At 41.7% G+C, this 26,634-nt stretch overlaps 1 protein-coding gene across 1 annotated transcript in view; it reads right to left on the bottom strand.

Moving 5' to 3' along the window:
• GALNT2 (polypeptide N-acetylgalactosaminyltransferase 2) overlaps nt 1-26,634 on the bottom strand; it is a 172,826-nt gene that overhangs the window by 40,390 nt on the left and 105,802 nt on the right. Inside the window, exons 4-7 of the mRNA XM_090043827.1 lie at nt 11,639-11,737; nt 11,465-11,532; nt 10,805-10,870; nt 6,829-6,950 (exon numbers count right to left, since the gene is read on the bottom strand). Coding sequence (XP_089899953.1) covers nt 6,829-6,950; nt 10,805-10,870; nt 11,465-11,532; nt 11,639-11,737 — 355 coding nt within the window. The remainder of the gene's footprint in view (nt 1-6,828; nt 6,951-10,804; nt 10,871-11,464; nt 11,533-11,638; nt 11,738-26,634) is intronic.

Here is a 26,634-nt window from a genome sequence, read left to right on the forward strand (position 1 = left end):
AAAAAAAAGTCTTTGGACAGCTACCACACCCACTTGCAGTGAAACTGCTTTGAACACTTCTCCTTGAATGAATGTGTTGTTTTCAAAACAATCTTGACAAAACATGATTTTTCCATCAAACCTGCATATAAAAATTAGGATGTTGGTAAAATCCAAATACTTTCAAAACTACTCATCATTTTCCTAATGTAATAGATTGGAACATTCCACTTTACTCCGTTTCACAAAAAACCTGCATTTTATTTATTGCTTGATAAAATGCTAACCAATTTTTTTTTTAATGTGTTTTCATGAATAATTATCGCAGGACTCTTGGTTCACAGGCAATACTCTGATACCACGAACGACGCCTCAGAACAGACTGTTATTAATTATGGGTAGGACTAAACACTTAACTCAACAAATTAGTGCCTATATTAATAAAGTGTGGAGAATACATAAAGATGTGTCTAATGAAAATGAGAAATTTAATTTTGATTAATGTGCTACAGAATAAGCAATTTCATGGTAAAAGTGCATTGGGTGAAAAACCTCTTCATTTATTTTAAAATCATATTTATGAAATTCGTTTTCAACTAGCAATGGATATAATTTATAGGTTCAGAACTCATTCTTCCCATATCAGAATGAATATTAATCTGTTTTCTACTATCAATTTTTTGTGAGAACATTTTTACTGCTTGTACTGAAAAAGGGATTGCTGTGAAGTATCATCAATTCTGTTAAATCAAATCAAGATTGGGCAAATAGTGAGAGGTATCAAGAGCACCGTTTTGTCTCCAATTATTTAATCCTAATTGCTAAATCCTTAAGCGCCTCAATAAAACCTCAAATTGTTATTACATGCTGCTAATCTTAAGAAAATGCTGAGCATTTACAGAATCCACACTATCTTGCCATCAGCCAGTCAGTAGTTCCAAGGCTTTAATCCTGCTAAATGATACGAAGAGAATCTAGTTGGATCCACAAATTAAAACTCAAGCTAAGATCCAAATCAATATCATACTATAATGGTCAACTATACACCTTCATCAGGGACATAACACTGTGCAAGTTTACAATCAGGCCTTCCACTAACCATTAATTAGTATGACTTCATTAAGCTAAGAAAATCCTCAAAAGACAAGTCGCATTTAACAGGTAGGACAGGTGAGAAAAGTCAAAACAAAGCCTTTTTGTTCTTAATACCCGATATCTATCTGCTGGGTACATTGTATAACATTTGTATAACAGAGAAAAATGGTCACTGAATGTGTTGTCAAAGGATCAGTCAATTAAAACAGCTGAAAAATGACAGAACTTAAAATAATCCACTAAACTACAGAAGTGGAAATATATATAAAATAAAAACAATTAAAGTCTCCAAAAATATCTGAACAGATATTTCAGGCTATGTCTATATCTGGAGCCTCTATACTCTGATAAAATTATCTCTGAAATTTCCATTTTCCACTGCAGTTTTATGTTTGACATAGGTGAGTAGGGTGATCTGAAAAGTGTTCAAAGCACCTGTTACATTAGGGGGAGAAATTGCCACAATGAGGCCACACTACCTGTCAGGCCCTAAGAGCTCATTTATACCTAGGGCTGGATGTATTGGCTTATACGGCAGTTGGCTGCGCTAGCTATTCACCTTTCTGGGATTTTTCCCAGGCCACAAAACGCAGCTTGGTTAAATTTCACTTCAGAACTCATGTACTAGCACACTGGTATTGTAGCATATCGGAGGAGACCATTTGAACAAAACTCTCTCTAGCTTCTATATAGATACAAAAACCACATGGTAATCTTAAGAGCTGAAGGCATCCTTTCAATATATTCCTCTCTGTTTTCCCGATAACAGCCTTGTTTTTCTCCCATGATATAAACGGATGTGTGTTTTGCAGCAGAGTAGGCAGAGTTTTTATGTATTCTCAGAACAATAATTGCAGAGTGCTACAAAACAGTTAATGCTTATAAATTGTTTAAAAAAAGACCTGCAGGCCTCAATTCAGAAACACCAATTGAAAAAATTAAAAGCAACTGTTCCTTTGAAGTGGCCTTTATTTAAAGCTGACTTGTTGGACACTTACTTTTCTTGCTGATCCTATAAGGAACCTGATCTGCATTTTGATAACTAAAAAATGCCAAGGGAAAATATGGTAAAGTTTTGCTCCGTTCTGTAAATGTTGTAGTTACTTTGCAATGAAACATGGAACTCAAATTGTGTGTGCTTCATGATGATTACAGTAAAGGGAAATAAAAAGTATGAAAATAAGTGCCTGGAAACTGGTAGTGCTGGTACTCTAATTCTTTTAATATTGGGTAGAGGCATAATGAAGATACTAGAAATTTAGATTATTGTAAACTGTACTCTAGTCATCAGGAATTAGTAAGGATTCTACATGGTTTGCTTCTCTCCCTCCCCTATTAGTATTCTAGAGGATCTCAAAACTTTGAACCAGAATTAATTAGGATTCACAACACCTGTTGGAGAAATTATGAATATCTTCATGGTGATATCTGCTAGACCACTAGTGGCTCATCTGAAGACACAAAGCAAATTTAAAACAGACATGAGAACAGAACCCAAATATTATTCCTCATCACAATGCCATTCTGTTATCACCTAGGCTAGGGACAGACATTATACATAAACTGGTTTACGTGATCAAAAACTAGTTTAAACCTGTAACAGAACAAATGTTCAGTGCACATAAACCAATGTGAAAATAGATGAAACTGGTTTGAGATAAACCTAGTTGAATGTAGTATCAGAGTTAACCGATTTGGTTCAGACCAGTTTATGCAATGTCTGTCCCAGACCTCTTGCTGGTTTAAGATAAACCAGACTCCCCCAGCATCCCAGCATGCTCTCTGGGCTGGGCAGGGCTCTGTACTCCACATCAGGGTTGGCTCCTCCCCTCTGCATCTGCCTGGCTTCTCTGTGCTCAGCAGTGATTATCCCCCCTCCCCCCCCCCCCACTTTAGGAGACACCTTTGGATTAGCTAGCAGACCACATGCTGGCTACAGTCCATGCTGTGGGAGAGACAAAGACAGACAGGCTTTTTGGAGCTAACCAACAGATACCTTAATGTACTACTTTGGAAATGTTTGAGAAAAGCCGTTTGCTCCCCTCCTTCCCTCTCTCTCACCACTTTCTGCTAAGCACAAAATTCCCTTCTCCCCTCTGCCTTTGTGGAGGTGTCTGTGCATCAGCCAGACACCTTACATGCTGGGTCTGTGCTGAGTCAACAGATAGCTGGTAATGTGTCTGTCATTTTCTTAATGGGGCAATAAATACTGAGATAAGGGTGATAAACACTGTTACCAGCTCCCCCCTTCACCCCCTCCAGCTTGCTTGCCTGTCAGTTTGCTGCAGAAGCAGGGAGGGAGAGTGAAAAGCTCTGTATCATCAATAGATGCATGCACTGTACACTCTGCCTTGCCCTCAGAGTGCTATCCCAGGGTTGCAGGCTGGCAACCCCGCCCCCCCTTGAGCAGCCAGTGGCGAAAAGCCCAGGGACTGCAGGCAGGATGGGGGTTTACACTCCTCCCTAGTCAGAGCCCTTCTGGGGCCTCCCTTAGTTTAGCTGTGTGGAAGGGAGGGCTGCTCTAGTGCCCCCCAGCTTCCAGCCTGAGCCACTGCAGGCATGTGTCTGAATTTCCTTAGTCCAGAGGGATTGTCTGTATGGTTGGAAACCAGTTCAACCTAGCTAGATTAGACTAACCTGCAAAGGCTGAATCAATTCAGGCTCAGGCTTTTTTGAATGTCTGTCCCTAGCCCTAAAGATCTAGTTTGTTTAAAATCTGCTACTGTCAAATGTGCCACCCAAAGTTTATATAGGTTTGGTGTATAGTCCATCCTTGCTATACATCATTTATCTTTAGGTTCTGTACTAGCTTGATGGTAATGTGTCATTTTCATTTAAGTAGATAAGAGAGAGAAGTGGAAAGTTGGAGCTATCCATTTCTATATACTAATATTAGCATTTTATTTCTATATATTTATTAATACAAATTATTATATAATATAATAATACTAATATTAATAGACAGAGATAGAGAGATAGCCCTAACTTTCCAATTCTCTTCCTTATCTACTTAAATTAACATGACATCTTTAGGTTCTGTATTAGCTTGATTGACATGTATGATGGACATAACATACATTAATAATTTCTAGTCCCTGTCAAACTGAACAGCCATAAAGTTATGTTACCAACCCCTCAAATCATGTAAATGTGTACCTTACCTTTCCCAAAAGGGTAGAAAATACTATACATCTTTAACTTCTACCCCAAGAAAAAGAATTTGGGACTTCAATTACACTTAAAACTTATTTAACAGTACGCTAAGCTAGTTTCACTATTTACACTGTACCAATATTCATACATCAAATTGAGCACCCTTCTAGACTCAAACATATGATTAATGTGATTAGTGTATATCTACATTTATGCTTCTCAGGGAGCTCAAGACCACATGACAGTAGTTAAAAAAAAGAAGTTTTAGTGTATTTAATCATCTCCAGCTACCTGAAATTAGCGGATACGTGCAACAAAATGTACATCAGTTTCTTTTGTAAAGAAGATCATTTACTAATCTTAGTTAGTTCATTAGCCTACCAGCACTTCAAAATGGTGCTACATTCTGTTGTTATGGAAGTCTTGAATATATTTCCTCCCTCTCAGTTTAATTTCCTAAAACGTTAAAGTGTTGCCTGCAAAGTTCATTGTGGAATTGCACCAACAGCGAAACAGAAAAGCAGAAATTCACAGGGTAAGGAGCAGGGAATCTGTCCTCTATGTAAAGAGCCACAGTAGCTCAGTGCTCCCATTCCCCTGGTCTCCAAGTAAGTACAGGCTCCAGTCCAGCTGCACTTGAAAGCAGTTCCCAATCTCTATTTTATATTGGCTTATGTTTGTAAGCCAAGGTTTCCTGCAACCATTTGCTCCTTCTGGAGCAACCAGTAGAAGAACTTGCTGGTGTGGGAGCTTTCTAATCTCTTTCGAGATGGAAGTGGAGGGGCAGATTTTTCTAAGTTTTGAAGCTTGCTGCACTCTCAGCTAAATGGGGCTCTCAAATAATGCACGTTATGTAACTAAAAATTATTGTAGCACCTGTATATTTAGCTTCAAGGTACTTCATAGGTATTAACTAGTTATATTAGTACTGTCAAACTTCAACCAACTCTAAGTTATTAATATTTGAAAACAGAATTCCAAGTCATACACAAATCTTGCACTATAGCAAGTACAGTGACTCTAGAAAAATTAACAGCAAGACTTCACAGAACCAAACAGCAAAAACCACTAAAAACAGTTCACAACTGCAAGTTACTGCACACAAACTACACTATGCTCAACCTGTCCTGAACAGTTAATGTGTAGAACATGTTTTGTTAATTTTTTTTAAAGGTAGGAATAGTGGGGAGCGTTAGGACATTTGCAAGACAGAGTACATAACAGAAACCATTTTAGGTATAATGGCTGCATTTACGATTCAGGTTGGACATAAGGAAGAACTTCTTTACTGTCCGAGCCTCCAAGGTTTGGACTGCCGCCAGAGGTGGTTCAAGCACCCACTTTGAACGCATTCAAGATACATTTAGATGTTTATCTTGCTGGGATCCTATGATCCCTGCTGACTTCCTGCCCCTGAATCAGGGGGCTGGACTCAGTGATCCTTGGGGTTCCTTCCAGCCCGAATGTCTATGAAATCTACGAAATAATGTGTTTGGCATTCCAAATAGCAGCATTCTTGGCTTAAGTTTTATCAGTTCAACAACTGAATACTTAGAAGTGTTCTAAGCAATATACCTTATTTTTCATGTTTCTTCCCTAGCCCAGATACCTTTTTCTAGAGAGAAGAAGATTAGAGTAGGGTCATTCTAAGAGGAAACAGGTACATTCAGAGAACATTTTAATGAGCAGGGGGAATGTAAAAAGAAGGCCAAATGCCTTTTTCACATTTTTATTCAGGGCTGTCTAGTGCAATGTTTGTTTTTTCCACTACTTGAGCAGAATTTCTCAAAATTGTATATTCCTTAGTAAGCAATCATTTTCAAAGTAGAGGTAAGACAAGGAGGGAAACAGCACATATGCACACTCTTAACCAGTCTTGTCAATGGTTCTCCAGAGACACAAATTAGGCTGAAATATCAGAACCATATACCCACAGCTCCTACAAACTTATCATGTAGGACAGATAGACAGACCAATGTCCCTTTCCTGGCCTGAATCTCCCTTCACAACAGCAATCAGGTATATTCAAATACAGCCACTCCTCACTTAACTTCACAGTTATGTTCCTGAAAAATGTGACTTTAAGCAAAAGGTTGTTAAGTGAATCCAATTGCATCACAGTAGTTACCTACTAGAAAGCAGCTGCCAAACAATGATATAACCGAACACTGAGCAACTTTAAATGAGTATGTTCTCTAATAGATTAGCAAACAAAACAACGTTAACTGGGATGATGTTAAATGAGGAGTACCTATACATGGCATTATGCTAAAATGGTACTGGCTGAAGAGGAAGTAACCCTCTTAAGCTTGTAGAAACAGTTGAAACAATGAAACAATGACAGGTCACAAAAAAACCAGGAAGCATGTATTTTACTTTAAAAGATTATCATAAATATTTATATAGATTATGCTCTGCTGTTTACAAATTAAATGAACAAGAACTGAGAATTCATCATGAAACAATGAACGAATTGCTGAATGATGAGCTGTTGCACAATCCATATTGTCCTGTTTACTCTCACTACAAAGAAAATCATTTTGTACAAAATACATCAAATCAATCATTTTTCAATCAGGTAAGCAGACACCTTATACTAACCTCAGCTACTCTCTCCAGAAGAGGTTCCAGCCAGTGCTCATTACATTCACAGTGACTATCCAGGAACGTCAATACTTTAGCCTGTGCCGCATCTGCCCCTCTGACACGAGAGCGCATCAAACCTTGGAAGAAAGATTTAAGAAGTCATCACTGAAGAAAGATTCAACTGTAATGAGACAAAATTAGAATGCTCTAAAAAGAAAAGCAGTAATGCTCCTATCCAGCCAGCCCACAAGCCTTTTATAAAAACAGGCTGCTCACTGAGGTTCAGGAATTAGATGACAAAAACTTCTAACTTAAGAAGTGGGTTAATAATATTGCTATAGATGTGATGGCAAGAAGCAGAATTTGTTTGGCAATATCTATTACTAAGCCAACTATATAGTTGGAAGAGATATTAAACAAGCTTTTTGTCTAGGAGTGGAAGTCACCATTTTGTTTGGCTTCTTGTTGCCTCATGGTTTGAATTTTCCAACCCCAAATCTGAGGAATGGGTGCCCCAAAGCTCGTCTCTGCAAGCTAGTTTGTCCGAAAAATATATATATTGCCAAACAAATTCTGCTTCTTGCAGGATAAAGACTGGGATACATAGCTTGTATATTAATTTTGACAGAAAAGTCATAACTCTAGTTACACCGGTATAATCGTTAGTATAACAACGGTGTCTAAAGGTATATTAGACTAGTATAGCTTCTTCATCCTTACAGAAATGAACAGTACCAGAATGAAGGCCTTTATGACTGGCACAACCAGTCACATTAGGGAGCTGCACCACTTAATCTATGCTTAGTATAGTGAAAATGTACCTATGTGCTTAGGTAAGTCCCAACTTTACCATAAACTTGCAATGGCAGATTTGCAGGAGATGCTGTTGTTAAGTCTCTCCCATTTCTTAAGTCTTTGAATTCCTTGAACAGACTCTTTATTCCTACCTCCTCAATTGTTTCCAGGTTGGCTTCAGCCTTGTCTCAAACTGCTAAAGTAACCATCCCTTTTTTATTCCATTTCTAAGAGCCTTTGCTCAATTTCCATTCCTTTCTTATGGTTCTGTGACTTAGGTTTTTAGTCCTATTTTGCTAATCATGGCTTAATGGAACTCCTTTTCTCCTTTGGGCTATCCCAAGACTTACGAGGGATTTCTATGCCCTCTCCCCGCTTTTGTTCCCCAGGTGACCTCTTCTACTCTTACCACTGCAGATAGTTCTCAAATGCACCTACCCATCCTTTTATTTCATGAGTCCTACTTTAAAAAAAACAAACAAAAAAACCAAACTAAACCCCCTGTCTTTCCTCTATTTTACTTTAACAGTTAATAAGCCATTCTTTTCCCTATCATTCCAGACCAATAACAACACATTTCTTTAGCTTCCCATTTTCCTTTTGTTTTTGCACATCAGTTCCCATCAAATCTTCTTGCTTTGCCATCTAACATTTGAAAATACAGCCCTACTTCCCAAAGTCTCATTCAAAGCATGAATGAATGAGTTTTTTCCTCTTAAGCCTTTCAAATTTTTTTTTCCTGCTGCAGTCTGGCATTTAGCAGCTAAATCACTCCTTCCTAAGCTTCCTTGTACTGATCTAGTCTCACATAAAGTTGAAAACATCTTACTTCTACGGTTCTGCCCTATTTAGCACTTTGTTTCATTGCTCCCTACCTTGCCATGTTGCCAGCCTTGGCCATTTTCAAGGGGCCTAGGCCAAGCTGCAGAAGTGTTGCTAAGCAGAAGGCACCAAAAGCCTGTTTCTGAGTTATCGTAGTGTGAACCTTTGCAGATGTGACAACTAACTTGGTCAGCAAGTAAAGGAAGCCATCAAACACAATTAAACAAAGCACAAGGCCTGAAAGGAGATAAGGGAGGACCATACATGAAATAATCCGAATACACTATATCAAAGCTTTATCTTAAAATAGTAGTAGTAGTGATTGATGTAACCAAATGTATTAGGTGTCATTTTGTTATAATAGATATATTTTTGTTAAGATGCTTAGATAATCTTTAAAAACAAAAATAGCCTTGTCAGAGAAGACCATAAACTAAGGGTAAAAACAAAAATAAAACAAACAGGCCAGCATTGAGTAACACTCCATAACAGAGAAGGAAAGGAAATAAGAATCCTTCCTCTCTCTTTCCCAAGGATATAAATCCTAACTAATTGACACTTAAGTCAGCAAGAGATCTGGTTTAGTCCAGTTCCAAAAGTTTCAGCAAAACAAAATTAATTCAAATAAAACCAATCGTTTATCGAAATATTAGAACCAGCCATCTAAACTTATTGGGCATAGGCTGGGAGGGAAAGTTTGGAGAACTCAGCAGATTTGAGAAGACCTGCTGCCAATGTGCATGCCACCTTCCTCCCCCGTTTCGTGTCACCCCAACCGGTATAGGTGAGAATCTATGCTGCGCTGTTATGGGTAGCCAAATAGACTATGGGATAAACGCTTATTTTCATGTTTTAAAGTGAAAGCAAATAAAAGGTTGGGCTGTAGACCCATTTCTGCCTCTTACCAGAAGCCCACCCACAAAGTTAACTGTAATCTGGGTAACAGCTATTTATCACACCTTTTACTTCTCTTTGTCTCTCCTTAGTTCCATTTTGACTGTATTTTTAATATAGCTCCCTTCAAACTAGAATCCATCTCTGGAACACAAACTATCTTCATTTTCCTCTTCCTCAACTCTTTGCCCTAAAATCTAGCTTTGGCATCTTTTTTTCAGCTTGCATCTTCTCTACCTTCTTGCTCTGCAAGTTAGGCTTTCCCTAAAATCAGACTAATTTGTTTGATACACCTCTTTTCTTTTGATTCCTCATACCTCATGTCCCTACCTCCTCCTCTTACCCTCGTGTTCCACTTTCTCATTTACTCTTATTCTTGTTCCTCTTAAATTTTAGTTTGTACAGATCGTGTCATCATTGAAATATCATTCTAAACTTCTACTTTATTTCCTAAATATTAAAGATATGCAAGTGACAAAAAGGTAACCTTAAAAGGTTTCCTTTAAAATATATTCCATTAAATGTGTACATAACTGCATGATAAGGAAAAGTAAGTCTTTATGTAAAAACAAATGGCTCGTCCTTCAGGGAAGGAATTACATCTTTAGTCTATCTAAAGCACCATGAAACCTGAAAGCATTATCATTGTTTATAAGTTACTTTTTTGTGGTACATGCATCATCAGTAAAATATCTGGCAAACCAATTAGTTCCACTTTTCACATTGATGCACCTCTCAGTGTATGAACTAGAAAAAAATCAGTTCACCCTCTAAATTCTACAGTATCGTGCAGAGATAAGTAAGATAAAAATCGGTTACCACTCCAAAGGCTCTTTACTGTAAATCAGCTTTCCATAATGGTTACCTTGTTCTTTTTAAGTGCTGTTTTGATCTGAAAAACATTACGGGCTTACTTATATGCCTGATCTAGTAAAACCTTGCTTTTCTGACAAAGTTTTGTTTACAAGCATATTCCAAAGAAAATATTCAAGCACTGAGTGCTCAGGAGTATGGAAATTCTTGTGCACAGTGTAATTAGTCATGGCATATCAAGGTAGTATGTGTGCCAATGCTTGTTTTCGAATAGTTGTTCCACAGGCAAAATTGGCAGGATACTAGCTGAGCATTTATAAAAATGAATAAGCACACATTTGGTACTTTAGTCAACTATCAGTTATTTCAACAGCTGTAGGACAGTAATTAGACTAACTGCCATATCTAAGGCTGTAAACCCAACATTCACGAAGTACCTAGCTAATGAAATGAGACTAATTGTGAAGTGAATGGTAAGTGAGAAAGATGAATTTTAAATCAGATTAGATACTTGCCACTGTTGCATAATTAGCACATACATTTTTATTTTTTTCAGTACTAAATGATCAATTCTTCTTTTTTGCACTAAAGATAGAGAATGGTGTATTTAAAATACATAGTCGTTTAATCTGTACTTTTCTCTCCCCGGAGTTCACCAATATCTTACCTTCTCGACGGTCATTTCGAAGAATACGCACTTTCTCTATTTTCCCCAAGAGAGCACCATCCTCAGCTGCAAGACAATAATTAAATGAATGATTAACCCCATGTTGATATAATTATTTTAAATATCATGGCAAAAAAGATACAAGAAATTCAAGTTTGTAAATATTTACATTAATCTTAATTTATTTGTGAACTATGAACACCGTGGCTAAGGCATTCAGGGAGGCAATGTAGCTACATTCTTAAAAGATCTCTGCCATCGTACGCTGCACCTTTCTAGAGGACTTTGCCGACATAGCTATAAAATCAGCACAGCAATAGCAAGAGAGATGCTGTCATGTAGATAAGTCCCAACTTTTAACCAAAAGTTATGTTTCACTGTTCATATACTTTATTCAGGTTGGACATCATATTAGCTAAAAGTTTCTATTCTTTAGTTTTATTAATAGCAGTAAGACTTTTTCTTTTTTTTTCTTATCTTAAATGATTGTTAGTGTCAGAATCCATTTATACCAGTAATACAAAATATTTGGTACAAATATCAGTCATTTATAATAAAAGCCTGTTAAAGGAGTATGGCAAGTCCTTTTTCTCTGGAGTGTATTGGACTCTAACTTAACAATTCAAAGTCCCATACTTCAGGCTCTACAATTGTACTTACGATCATTGCTGTAGTCATCCACTAATATAATTTCCTTGATAAGGTGCGATGGACTTTTTTTAAGAACACTGCAATAAAAGAAAACCAATACTAATCAATGTTCACTTTCCATGTCACAGTCATTTGCAATACATAGGGGTTTTCAGGGCAACAGAGTACATCTCTTTGGTATACCTGACAACTGTTCGAAGTAAAGCAGATCTTGCCTCATTATGAAAGGTGATCACTACACTAGTGGCTGGCAAGTCTATCCGCCACTGCTTCCGTTGACACCTGAAGACAAAAAAACCCTTTAAATTAAGGCAGTACTCCCACATAGTACTCGTAGTAAATGATCCCCATCACAAAGCTGTCACCCATAAGGTTATTATATGTTACTACAATTTTTCTGCTTCAGAAGCATGAAATAGTTAGCTCTGTGAGGGAATGCTAGAATAAAAATTTCCTCTTTCTGCCAAATCTGGTTGATGCAGTGGTACATACCACCAGGCATTATAACTACCACATGAGTGAGGTAGCAAATGGATACGTTCAGAAAAAAATGACGGTCTATCAATGGTGAAGTGGTATCTATACACTAGATACTGGCACACCAGACTGCATTATAGTTAACTAATATTAGAATGCTTAGCTGCTAGCCATATTCAAGCTGTCGCTAAACCTCTCCAAACTGTGACAACAGGGTTCCACTTTGCTGAGCTACCAGCTAATAGTAACACTTTGAAATTGAAAGTACTGTGCAAGTGTCTTAACAGACTAATTTATTGAGACAAGCACGGTTCTTTGAGTAGATGTGATATCTGTTTGAAGATCTTGGTCTAATAAAAGATACCACATCTACTCAAAGAACTTTGCCTGCCTATGACTTTAGACCAACACTGCAGCAACCAAAAACCCAGCAATTTATTGAGAAACATTTGAAACAACAGGATTAATTGAGTCAGTCACGCACTTGCCCTTCTTTTGATCTCTTGAATTTTTGGGGATGAACACGAAGTGTCTGATGCATTCTAACCTAGGGATGTGCATTATAGGTATATATCCAATCTAGCATGTTTGTAATTATGGATCTTTTTAGTGTACTCTGCACACCAGCAACTAGCAAGGAGTTAACCAACTGTTCAGCAGCTAGCAAAACAAAAGTTAGATCTTTCTTTTTATTGGACAGGTTTCAGTTGTTGCTTGAATTTAACCACGAAGTTAAATGTCAGAATTACTATTTTTATTGCCTCATCATTTTAGCATATCATAAAGGAAAGAGTTGGAAGTAAAGCTGCCATACTGCCAGCACGATTCTGTGGCAGAGGAGATGGCCACAGATGTTTTTCCGACCATTCCTCTTTCTCCCCACAAGTTGGCACCTGGGGCAGATGCCCTGGTTTCCCTGTCTAGTTATGCGACTGGTTCAATGGGTAAAATGGAAATACTGCCTGATCATGCAAGTGAATAGTTAAGAATTAATTCTGTAAAAAATTACTCAAGAAGCTGAAAATAACCTTTTCAGGTTATTGTTTGTAGCATCTACATGTTAAAATGTTATGCTTTAACAAAAGAGCCCCACAGATATTAAGGCACTTTTTCGGTTAGAGAAAAGTTAAAATGTTATTGCTAGGAGATAAATAAAAAAGAAGCTGTTGCCACAGAAATATTCCGAGGCCAGTAAATAATGGAAAAAGTAAAGCTTTATTTGGACTAAAATCCTCCTTTGTCCTTTAAAACGCTTGCTCCCTCAAATGGATACACATTTTACAATCCTGACTGTAGTACTTATATTGCAAACCCAGATTAATGAGAGCAACTAGCAATACATTAAAAAAGAAAAAAAAGAAGTACACTAGCTGCTCTTAACAACTAAACAAAGAAAAGCGCCCACTAGTGACCTATGTGACATTAATACTTAAATTATAAGATATTAGAAATTAAAAAAAATAAAAACTTTCTTTCGACTTCAATGGAATGGAAATTTAAAAAGCACTTCATAATCGTTACAGCTAATGAAGTATATTTTTACAAACCCAATTGTAGGCAGATGAATAAATCTCTCTAAAAAGGTCAAACTGAAATCAATCATTTTTTTGGTTTGGATCAGTGCCTGCTCAGCCTCCCACTCATAACATATATTTGTAGGTTAACACTGTGGCCTTGCTCTCAGGTACTAGCCTGCAAAACCATATTTATAGATCCAAAATTCAGAATCTGAAAAGCAAAAGCAGCAGTGCCCTGATGTTCAGTTGATTAAAACACTAGCTAATCCTTCCAAACAGTGATAGTGGTAGAATATTCTCTCTAAATCAACTCATTTTTCATCTACTCTAATGGTCCAAATTTAATCTAGGGGATTTAAATCTGAATAGAACAAAATCCCATGATACTTAAATCCTGCAGGACTGCATGACATTAAGCTGCTTAAAAATCTCATTGACAGATTTGAAAAACACTGTTAACAAGTGCGTATTTATTCCCCTTCAAAATTAACAGAGATAGAGAAAGCCTTACATACCACCAGGCCTCTTATAATGCAAAACACAGGACAAAGGCCTCTTATAGGGCAATACACCGGACAAAAGGTCTTAACAATATTTCTCATCAGCATATAATAGTGTATGGGGCCCCATCTAACTCTCACCATTGCGTTTGAAGATCTCTAGTTAAATATTAGAGGCATAACCTTCATAGTGGGTAGCCTGGACTAGCTGCACCATTACCTAACTAAAGCTCAACATCCCAGACCTAAATCATTGCTAAAAATACACAGTAAAATTCATTTTTGGTTAAAAAAAAAAAAAAAAAAAATGTTGGATTCTTATTTAAAATTTTAAGTCAAGGTGTTGGCTTGGATTATTACCTTCTGTATCCAAGAACAGAGTTCACAGGATCAGAGGAAAGTAGGGCTAGTACAGACCTCCCAAGGTCAGCTAGTTCAGCCGCCTGCTTTACACAGGATTGTCCCAGACTAGATTATCCCAGCCAAGTGTCCGTCCAACCGGCTGCTAAAGTTCCCAGAAACGGGGATTCCACAACTTCTCTAGGTAGCCTGGTGCAGTGCTTGACTGATCACCCTTATAGCCAGAACACTTCTCATAAAGCAGCAACCTAAACCTCTGCTGCTGCACATTGAGACCGTCGCTTCTAATCCTGGTCTCCTACACTACAAAAAAATCCCACCTTCCATTTTCTCTGCAGGTATTTGAAGACTCTTATCAAATTCCCCTGTCTTTTCTTCCCTGGACTAAGTAACCCTTAGCCCCCATCTGTATATGTTCGTACAGCTGTTGCACCCTAAATGCAGGATTTTGCTCTTGTCCTTGTCACATCTCATCCTGCTGATTGCAGATCATTTCTCTGGTCATTCAAGTCATTCTGGATTCTAGCCCTGTTCTGCAGAGTGTCTGCAACTCCATCCAACTTGGTATAATTTGTAAATTTGCTAAGCATGCACTCAATCCCATCATCCAAATCATTTATGGAGACATTGAACAATATCAGACCCAGGATGGACTCCCAAGGACCCCCACTTAATATTTCCTGCCACTAGATATTGAGCCATTGATGACTACTTACTGAACACAACGACCCAACCAGTTATGTATCCACCTTGCAATACTTTAGTCTAGCCCATATTTCCTAATCATGTTAATGAGAATGTCAAAGTCAAATACTGTATTCACTCAAGTACAAGGCGAGATTCTCCACAGGGGAAGCCCCTCAGCTTAAGGTTTGTGCACAAAGTGGGGGAGGGGGAAGGCAAGGGGCTGCTCAGGATCTGACTCTGGCCCTTAGCCAGAGTCACACCACAGCAGCTTCCTGCCCCTCCTGCGCTTACTCTTTGCAGCTTGTCCCCCTGCACCCACACCACCTTTCCTCCAGCTTACAGTGAGCAGCAGCTCAGCTCTGGCTCATGTTAAGCTCCCTCCTGGGCATGGAGCACATGAAAATTCTGCCCCCTGCCCAGCTAATCATCACCACAAACACTAGCCAGGCAGGGACCATGCTGCATTCAGCAGTGCCAACACTGCTGCATGGCTGGCAGGAGCTGTGCTTCTGCTTGCTGTGCTCCATGTGCCTGAGCAGTGTCTGACAGTAAGGGCACGGTGGGAGGGGAAAACAGACAGAGGCTGTAGGGGAGCTGGGGTTGTGGGGTGGAAGGTGGGCAGAAAGGCAGCAAGGGGAACAGAGGACAAGGGGGCCACCTAACTCCCCTTGCCCCAGCCACCGGTTTTCCTTCTGTAGTAGTGGGCAGGGGAGAAAATATAAAGACAACCCTACAATAATTAGATTCTATACCTGGAAAATTTTAACAAATTTATAAATTTTCCATATACAGAATCCAATTATTGGGGAGTCATCTTAAACTCCGGGACAACTTAGATTCAAGTAAGTATAGCATATCACATCCATAGCTTTAACCCATCCACAGAGCCTGTCACCTTATCATAGAAGGAAATCAGGTTGGTAAGGCATAACTCGAACTCGATGGGCACCTCCAGACGATCGCACACGTGCCACTTGCCCCATCTCAAACCCCTTTGAGGTGGGACAAGAGGTATGTGTGGGAACAAACCTGCAGCATGGAGAGAAAATTAGACCCCTGGACATGGGGTAAAAAAAACTGCTCCACAGAGGAGTGGAGCAAGGCATGGTCTGGGACTGTGCTAGGGAATTAGTCCTCCAAAAGAGATGCTCTGGTTGACACAAGAGTCTCTTTCATTCTCCTGCTGCCTTGGCCCCTGGTGTGTGCGTGTGTGCGCATGCATGCAGTCTTTTGTTTAAATTGTGGAAAAACATGGATTTTGGGGTATTTTTAAAAATGAGTTTGGGATGCTGCTGCAGCAGTCCAGCTTGCACAAGAGGTAGTGTTCCCAGGTACCAATTGGCCAGGCCCCAGAAGCTCCTGAGAGCGAGTAGCTCTGAGGTGCTTGCCAGGCCAGCTTTTTGTATGGATGGGGCCAGGATGGGGCAGCTTTTTATACTGCTGGAGACAGCACAGGTGCTGGCCCTGGGCTCTAGCTCTCCCTGGCCGCAGATCCAGGATGAGCCAGGCAGGGTTATTTTGCCTCAGGTGGCACAATTTGCTCCACAACAAAGTACACGCACTGAGGCAAAAAGCCCCGGCTCAAATGTGCACCACTTCTATTTGAGCTGCTGCAAGCCCACGTGCTTGCATGTGTGGACACATCCAATGAATCCGTGTTGGTTGTTCCTGATCACCTTGCTTTCTCACTAGTTCCAAACCAAGGAATTCAATACAGGCCTTCTCTGCATCATCAGTAATAAGACTGCCTTCTGTATTCTGTAAGAGACCTATGGTTTTTCTGTTCTTCTCACTTTTGATATACCTGTAGAATCTATTCTATTGCCTTATGTCCCTTACCAGTTGAGTCTGAAATTATGCCTGAGTTAATGACACGCATCTACATGCTGCAAGAGAAATATTTATTACATAGGAAAACAAGTAGTAAGAGCAAGTGCTAATGCTATGAAGGCTTTTCACTCTCCTCTTCCCCCATAAAGGCCTCCCCTCTACTCTAGATAAGTGTAATTTCACTACCCCATTAAATGACCAGCACACCTCCAACATGCCATGCAGCCATGTAAGCACAAGGGGTTGTAATGTTGCACAAACTCTCAGAGCATAGCAGATTGCACTGGCCCTGTTAAAGTTCAATTACAGTCATGGTGTGTGTACTAGGTCTACCTGTCAAGACATGAACTATCATATTTTACTTTTGTCACTCTGAAGTAAAAGGGTGTAACGCTTTATGATTCATAGTAAAGAGAACATTAATGGTTAGTACAAAAAGGGCAATACAGTGCCTCTCTGCCTATTGCTGCAAAGCAGAGTTAAATTTGTTCTATGATGTACTTTGTCATGTCATTTAAACATCTAGACAGGATTCAGCCACAACAATAACCAAACCTTGCACCACAAAGTTGCATTGTTTTCTACCAGTGCATTTATTGACTTGATTGGGTAAGCCCAGAATGGGCATATGGTTATCATCTGTAGCACCAACAAAATTCAAGTAGACAAGCTGTTTAAATCCCTGCACAAGCCTGATCTTCACCGGCAGTTGCTGGACTACTTGAACGATGCTCAGTCTTTCTGATTACTCAACTATTTACTTAAGCGCAGGGACCACTGGAATTTGCATGGGAAGTGTGGTGGCTCCTTTAATCTTGGAGTTTGCTCTGCATGCCCCCCTGCTGCTGATAGACAGAGGGGTTCCGCTGGCTCTGGCACTTGCTCCCGATGGTTGGGAAGAGAAAGCTGGTGTTTCAAATGTGCCTTAGTTTTTGCCTCATTTACAGTCAGCAGAAAGTGGGGCTGCCAGGGCCCCTCCACCAGTCAGAAACCATAGCATATTCAAAATTGTGATTTTCACCTCCCCACTGATCAGCAGGATCCCTCTGCCAATCACTGGCTGGTGAAATCCAACATAAAATTTTTAGCCCGTAACTTGCGGAATCAACCTCAGACATTAAGAGTGCAGACAGAAGTGCAGCTCCCTGCTGTAGCGGAAAAGGCTTTGCCAGAAGTGTTTTGAGTTACAAGGATCCCTTGGAACAAACAGAATTTCACTGGTGGTTCCAAGGGGAAAAGGAATCTAGCTGCTAGCTGCAGCCAGTTTCCCCTAGCAATGGCTCCTCTTTCCCAGCCTGTCCCCATTTCAGAATGGGAGAATAGAAAGGGAGGACAGGGAGCTTATTCTAGGGCAGTGGCCCCCAACATTTTTAAGTAGGAGACCACTTTCTGAATTAAAAAGCAACCCAAGATCTACCATGCACCCCCGACCTCTACCCCCAGCAAATCAGTCTGTAGGGAAGGAAGGGGGGGCAGATCAAGGCAGAGGGAGAAAAGAATTATTTGGGGGCACACCCTCCCCAGCACGTAAGTCTGTGGGGAAAGAAAAGTGGGGAGGGGAAAGGGCCTTGGTGGGGGGTAGATTGAGGTCCCAGGGGTGAGGGAGGGAGTGGGCCACAGACAGGAGCAGAGGCTAGGGGAAGTGGGGCCCCAGCTGAGAATCTGCTTGTCCCACCACCCAGCCCGACTGGGGCCCCACTCCCTCCAGTCCCTACTCTTGTCTGTGCACTGCTCCCACCCTCACTACTGGGGCCTTGACCTGCCCACCCCCACCCACAGTGGTGAAGGAGGGAGTGGGGCTGGGGCAGGGTGCAGGACATAGCCACAAGCGGATCATCCAGGGGGGCGCATGCCCCCTGATCTGCATGCTGGCTGCTACTGCAGGCTTGGGCTGGGCGGCAGTGGTGTTGGGAGCAGGGCTATTGGGGGGGGGCGGGTTGCAGCCACCCAAAAGTTTGCTGTAGCCTCCTAACCCACTACCACCTCCCCAAGGGCAGCACAGCCCAGCCCAGCCCCGCCCCTGCTGGGAAGCCCCCAGCACAACCCCTCCCCTGCACCCACCCCTAAAGCCATGGGGGCTGTGTGCCCAGGATCTGTGCATGGGGGAGGGTGGGCCACTGCTGCAGGCAGTGCTGCGTGGCGCTCACGGTGGGCAATGGCAGTGCTAGGAGGGGAGGTTGGCAGGCTACAGCAAATGTTCAGGAGACCCCTCCCCTGTAAGACCACTCCCAGCGCAGCCACCTAGCCCATCACCCCCACCAGAAAGAGCCCAGTGCCATCCCAGCCCACAGCAGCAGCTGGCCCAGCTGGTATGCAGATCTGGGACATACACCCTCCACACCCTGCATGCCCCGCCTCTCCTCATTTCCCCCCCACAGCCAAGCTGCTCATGGCTCAGTCCTGCTCCCCACCCCAGCTGTACAGGGCCTGCCCCAGTCTCACTCCTTCCCTCACTGCTGTTGCAGCCACCCATGCTCTCCCATGTTTTGGTGGGGCACATGCCCCCTGATCTGTGCATGAGCCAGAGGCAGCTGCCATTACATGGGCTGGGCTTTGCACCCCGAGCCCCGATGCAGCTGGCCCAGGAGCAGCCTGATGCCACGTGCACCCACTGCTGAGATAAGCCTTGTTCCCTGCCAACCCAATGGCTCCTGGCCCAGCTGTAGCAGGGCTCGGGGTACAAAGCCTAGCTTGCAACAGCAGCCACCTCCATCATGAGCAGATGCGGGGGCGGGGGGCCATGTGCTCCCCGGGCCCTACCTACCTGGCCAGGGCCCCACCCACCCTACCCCTGCTACTGCCTCTGCTGTACTCTGTCCCTCACTATGGGGACCTTGATCTGGCCTCTGCCCCTTCCCTATCTGACAAACCGACTGGCTGGGCTGGAAGGAAGAGGCGCACACACAGCCCCCCACAGCCTCATACCGAATGCAAGAGGCTCCGTGATTAACCAGTTGATTGCGATAGATGAGTTGGTGACTAGTGCTCTAGGGGTTCCCCAGCCAGTGCTGGAGGGTAGGGTGGGTGCATTGGAGCCCCCTTCCCCTCCCTGAGGTAGCAGGGCTCCAGTATACCTACACCACCCTCCAGCAGGGGCTGAAACAACTCCAGACCAAACTCCCTCCATTCCCTTTCCCCCCTCCCATTCTGAAACCAGTGAGCCTGGCAAGAAGCACAGATGAATTACAGAAGATGCTCTGTTTTGAAATGTCTTCATCTGACCCCTCATGCAATGAGTATTCAGATTTTCACCTGACTGGCCATTTCTGAAGCTGTCAGCCATGCACTTATGCAGCTATAAACTGCTTTCTGCGGCCAGTTTGGGAAAAAATTGTCGTTTTTGTCTGTGCCCTAAGACTTAATGCAACTATAAGGGAATGATGAAGCTTCACCGATTATTTTATTTATTTATTTATTTTATAAACACACTTGATAACATGGTTACGTTAAAAAAAAATTCAGGTCTTGTCATATAGCATCATTCACCACTTGTCCCAGACCATTCCTAGCAATCTAGGCACTTGTCCTATTTAATTTTCATTTTTATGACACAAGAAATAATGCAACATAGACTTATTCAATCCTTCTACACACCCTGAATAACTTAAAAGAACAAAGTAAAATAATTGTGTTGGTTCTTTACCAATATAGAATTTACCATATAGTCAAATATCCTTTTAGTGCAATTAAATAGAATAAATTCATTTTCTGGAAGTAAAAAGAAAAAGAAAAATCAGAAGAAGATCCTCCCCCCCCTCCCCCCCCCCAAATATTACCAAACTTAAAAGGAAACACTTCACCCCAACCTACTGCATTCACCTCAAACTTAGCTGGAAACAAGATACTAAGTGAAATGGATTCACATCTTGGAGAAGAGTCCTCCTTATATCTGGTCATCTTCACCAAGTATACTCTTGCCAATTATTTCTGGCCTCTTTTGTATCTGGTTGGTAAATTTACTACCCTTGCCCAAGATAAAAGCAGTTAACCAATTTTTTACATGATCTAGAAACTGAACAGAACAGTCAGGGGAGGTAATTTTGAGATGTTTGAGATGTTGTCAGATGTGCTCCAAGGCAAGGACCAGGTGAATAAATGAAACAAAACAGCCTCCCCACCCAGAAACAGCATTATCCTTGCATTCCTGGCTCCTTTTAACATTCCTTGGGGCAGGGCTGTCCTCTTACAGTACAGTGAAAAAGTGATGAAGCATGTATTCAGTGAGATACTACTGCATGCAGTCAGTGTGTGGAGTTCAATTGCAAAGGGTGAAGTTACGGCAAATTTTGAGTATTTTTTCCAATTTCTCTCAACAAAGCATAACAAGTATGCTAGCCAAATCCACAGAACACCCCAATTCAGAAATACCCAAGACAAAGTTGATGGCTTTAACACTGCTCTTTTAAAAAAATAATTATAAAATTGTCTAAACAGAAACAGGAATAGGTTTTTCACACCAAGGCTATGGACAGGTGTTCATTGCTACTGCTGAAAATTTCTGGGAAATTCTTCCCAAAAAAAGAGTAAAGGTATTCCAGCCTGCAGAAACCTCCCTCTCCCCCCTGACCCTCATACCTTCCCCAGCCCGAGGTGATCATTGGAGGATCTGAGCTGTTGGGAAATGCCTCTGTACCTTCTCCAGATGCAGGTACCTCTGGGGAAGGTGCAAGGAAAGCTGCAGCTGTACTCCTTCCATGACATGAGGTGTTGAGTTGCTGCTGCTCTCCCAGCCTTCCTTAGAGCAGGTCTCCCCCAGAGTCAACAGTACATGTAATCATTCTAGCAAGAGAAACTCACACAAGGGGGATCTTTCAGGTATCAAAGTGGAAGAACTTCCTTAGGAATGGGACATGTTTTCTTCACAGGAAACTGAATGCTGGTACACTGGCAATATCAACTGGGAGAGTCATGATTCTCCCAGTAGAAACACAGTATCTACATGTGGCCAAAGGATACTTCACAAGTGAACCAGAAAGACCATCTACAAAAGCTGTTCAATATTAAGAGGGCAAGTTAATCTCTTTAGCATTCCAACCTTTCCAGGCAGCAAGTAAACTAAATAATGAACTTTTCCAGTCTCCAGGCTGCTTAGTATTATATTATGCAAGATTTCCTACTATTCAGTCTAGACTACCACATATACAACATTAAGCCTCTTGGCAATACTATAATACCAAGTCTTAAAATTATGATAATAATAATAATAATAATAGGCTTTTAATGACTATTCAATTTTATACAGTGCCATTCATGAGGAAGTCCAGTTTTCTGTACAGCTGCTAATTACATGCAGCTAAAGAGAACAAAAAGTGACACCAGCATCTTCCGTCTTCCCCCTGCTGCCTCTCCCCCAGATGCTCTATCTATAAAACACTGCCATGTATACCTATCCTGACACCTCATTTCATTATTTACCTAATTCTTTATGGGTGGTTACATTTATGTTAACATTTTGGCATTAATTATGCTTATTCTTCCACAGGTATAGATAAGCCAGATATTTTCTCCTGTCATTTCCATTAAGTAAACTACAGAAGACTTTGGGAGGTCCTTGTGAATGACTGATGCTTTGTTTAGTAATTTCTACAATTCTTGCTTAAAACTGTTTAAAAATAAAAGCTTTTGGTAGTCTGCAAATCTTATACCAAAATGAGATTACTTCCTCTTCACAGTGTGTTACACATGCCTGTGACTTCTATGAAACTATAAAAAGGGCCTTTTTGGTTTAAATATAGGGACCTGCACAGTGGTAAGAACAGCTGTATTAGTCCATGTTGATAATACCAAAGGAGAAATCCATTCAGCCCATAATCCTGAATATCCTTCCTTCCCTTAAAAAGGCAGTCAGTTATAAAAATGATTTTTAAGACTTTCATTTTGATGCACAGAAAGTATATCATAGAAATTTCAGCATGCAACCTTCCTCCAATTTCCCTCTTCTGACTTTTTAGAAAGGAGGTTTTAATGTATTATTGATTAGATGTTCTTTGAATTGGCAAGAAAGTAATTTGTCCCTTTTCAAGATCTTTGACACTCAGAGACAGACTTTCAACTTCATCCAAGAATTAAGAGCAAGCAGTGCCTTGGGAATCTACCAATAAAATACTGGCTTTAAAAATTTGTTTATCTTGCTTCTATTACATTCAGATGCAGATGCAGTTAAGTAGTCATGTGGCACTTGGGAAGAGTATAGTGCAAGATGGGTGCTCCTACTTAGAGCTTGGAGAACTGTCAGCAACTGGGCAAACTTCTTCCAACACAAACTGTATTCATTAGTAAAGCTCATCTATAAACAATATAGTATAGTTCACTGCCTTGCTAGACTGTTTTTCCACTGAACTTATAACTGTGGCCACGTACAGGCATTCAATTGCTCTTGGAAGGAGTCACTGCTTTCCCAGATGAAACCATAATTGTACAAATAGTTAGGATTCCCCCACCCAGGAAAAAAGTCTGTTCCAGGAGAAAAATAACCCAAGAACAATCAGGGTTACATTTCTCCCAGTAAAGTTTCTCCTAAGACAGTGAATGTCTGCACGTGTTCCCTTCTGAGAGAAGTCACAGAACAGTCCTCCAAAATCTCAGGATGCTTGGCTCCTTCTCATCCCCCTACCAAGGAGAGTGTGTGTTGCTTGCTGGACTCTACTGCTGCAGCCAAGCAGGGACCAGAAAATACCCCCTTCAATCTTCCAGAATGCTGTAGAAACACGTGGGCTGACCCCAAGCAGTCTGGGTCAGTCAATCAAGGCTACCCTGTGCACTGCTGCCAACTGTCTCCATACAGACTGAGCCTATAGAGTATGCCAAGATGTATGCATACAGGCCCCTGATTCTGCACAGCATTAGCACTGCAAGTTCAGCATTCAAATGCCTGTTCCGGGATCTCCAGGTAAGTTTTTCTACCAGGAAATAAAGCCTGGGAGAATTCGCCCAGATCATACGAATGTGTGTACATGGCCTAAGTCAGATGACCTCTGCACTATGTTTATTGCCTCTCTAAAAACAGACATTTAAGTTCTGATTTCACCCCGCACAACAGAACTTGGATGTCCAAAAAATGGATTTACTCAAAGGCTGGAAAGGCTATTTTAATCTCATAGGATCAACAGGGGAAAAATATCTAAAACATGAAAAATTTAAATCAAATCTTTGGTGACGAAATGGAAATATGACAAATCGGGGGCTATGACAACAAATATCAAGCCCACCTTCTCTCAGAAGTAGACTCTTTGATCACACTGGTAAAAATTACAGGAACAACATCTCAAGTTAAACCTTCTCCCTTTTAGTAAATCTTCAAAATAAATGTAAAAAGTAACATTTCTGACGTGGCTCAAATCTTTCAAGATGAAATCTGAAAAAGATTCTGCAACATTAACAGTCTCCAAACAGAGAAATAAAGGACTAAAGGGATTTGGTATCAGTCTACAAAAATTCCCAGCTGTATATTACTAGCATGACAGATACAATGATGAAACTTATTTGCCAAAGTGAAAGTCTGCAGTTAGCAGAGAAGACAAAATCTGGGCAACAAATATGGTTGCAGAAACAAACAAATCCAGACAGCAGCAAGATGTCAAAAGTCACTGGCTCCACGAGACTTTGTTAGCTACCCAAAAAGATCTTGGAAGTAATAATGAAGCCCTGAAGAACAGACCGAGTCAGAAAATTACCAAACTATTCATTGGCTGGACCAGTCATGATATAAACCAACATCCAAATCCAGTGTTGGATGTCCTTAGAAGTCCATCGAAATCCTGAAGCTTCTTCATGACCAGATGACTGTGACCATTGTTTGCAGTGGATCAGAGACAGCTCTATCTGTCATCCAAACTGGGATCAAGAAAGGATGCATCATCACCCTAATTCTGTTCTCCATTTTTGACAGGCATTCTTGGTTCTCGTGAAGGACCTCCTTCTTTCTGGAATTGACGCTAAACACCAAATGGATGGAGGGCTCATAGTTTCATAGTTGGTAAGGTCAGAAGGGACCCAGGCAGATCATCTACTCCGACCCCCTGCCATGGGCTTGAAAGGATGCTGGGGTCAAATGACCCCAGATAGGTGGCCGTTTAGCCTCCTTTTGAAGACCCCCATGGTAGGGGCAAGTACCACTTCCCTTGGAAGCTGGTTCCAGCTCCTAGCCGCCCTGACAGTAAAGCAGTGCCTGTTGATATCTAGCCTGAATCTACTCTCAGTCAACTTATGGCTGTTGTTCCTTGTTACCCCTGGTAGTGCTCAGGGAAACAGGGACTCTCCCATTGCCTGCTGGTCCCCCTTGGCAAGTTTATAGGCAGCCACCAGATCCCCTCTCAGCCTTCTTTTGTGGAGGTTCAGGTCCCATAGCCTCTCCTCATAGGGAATGCACTGCTGTCCCCTAATTGTGAGAGTGGCCCTCCTCTGGACCCTCTCAACCCAACACTCCTAAAGTGCGGCGACCAGAACTGGATGCAGTACTCCAACTGCGGCCTGACCAATGTCGCATAGAGGGGGAGGATCACCTCCTTGAACCTGCTCATGATGCATCTGTGGATGCATGACAAGGTGCTGTTCTTCCTGATCACGTCCCCACATTGGCGGCCCATGTTCATTTTGGAATCAATAAATAGTGATTCCAACATCCTTCTCTACCTCTGTGCTGATGAGAAGGGAGTTCCTCAGCCAGTAGGCATGCTGCTGGTTCTTCCTCCCCAGGTGCAGCACCTTGCACTGGTCAGTACTGAATCCCATCCTGTTCTCCTCCATCCACCCCCGTAACCTGTCTAGATCTAGTTGTAGCCTGTCCCTCTCTTTTAGCGTGCTCACTTCTCCCCACATCTTAGTGCCATCTGCAAACTTGAACAAGGTGCTTTTCACTCCTTTGTCCAAATTGCCAATGAAGATATTGAACAGTGTGGGCCCGAGGACCGAGCCCTGGGGAACCCCACTGCCCACATCTTTCCAGGTCAAAAATGACTCATCCACCACCACTCTCTGGGTGCGGCCCTCCAGCCATTTTGCGACCCATCTAACAGCGTAGGCGTCAACACCACAGATGCCTAGTTGTTTTTTTTAATGAGGCTGGGGTGAGAGACAGTGTCGAAGGCCTTCCTAAAGTCCAGGAAGACTACGTCCACCATGACACCTGCATACCAAGGCTTTTGTGACCTGGTCATAGAAGGCCACCAGGCTGGTCTGACAGGACCTGCCTCTAATGAACCTGTGTTGATTGTCCCTAAGCAAAAACTCCCCTACTGGCCCCTGACAGATGTGCTCCTGGATAATTCTCTCAAAGAGCTTCCCCAGGACCAAGATAAACTAGGTCTGTTATAAACTAGTCAGGGGGGATCAGCAGGCATTGGGGAAGTCACTGTTTCCCCAAGCACCGCCAGGAGTGACCAGGAATAACGGTCACAAGCTGGCAGAGGGTAGGTTTAGGTTAGATATCAGGAGGCGCTACTTCACAGTCAGGGCAGCTAGGGTCTGGAACCAGCTTCCAAGAGAAGTGGTGCAGGCTCCTACCCTGGGGGTGTTTAAGAGGAGGTTAGATGAACATCTAGCTGGGGTCATTTGACCCCAGTACTCTTTCCTGCCATGGCAGGGGGTCGGACTAGATGATCTGCTCAGGTCCCTTCCGACCCTACAAACTATGAAACTATGAAGACTAATGGGCCTATAGTTTCCTCCCTTTTTTGAAAATGAGGACCACATTGGCCCTTTTCTAGTCATCAGGTACCTCATCAGAGCACCATGAGTGCTTGTAAAGCGGTGTCATTTTCAGTCTGGCTCATTTTCATTTGAAGACCAAAGCATTCAAAACAACCATACT

Source organism: Crocodylus siamensis, chromosome 1 (genome assembly GCF_052110815.1).
Source record: "Crocodylus siamensis isolate JL-2025a chromosome 1, ASM5211081v1, whole genome shotgun sequence".
NCBI lineage: Eukaryota > Metazoa > Chordata > Crocodylia > Crocodylidae > Crocodylus > Crocodylus siamensis.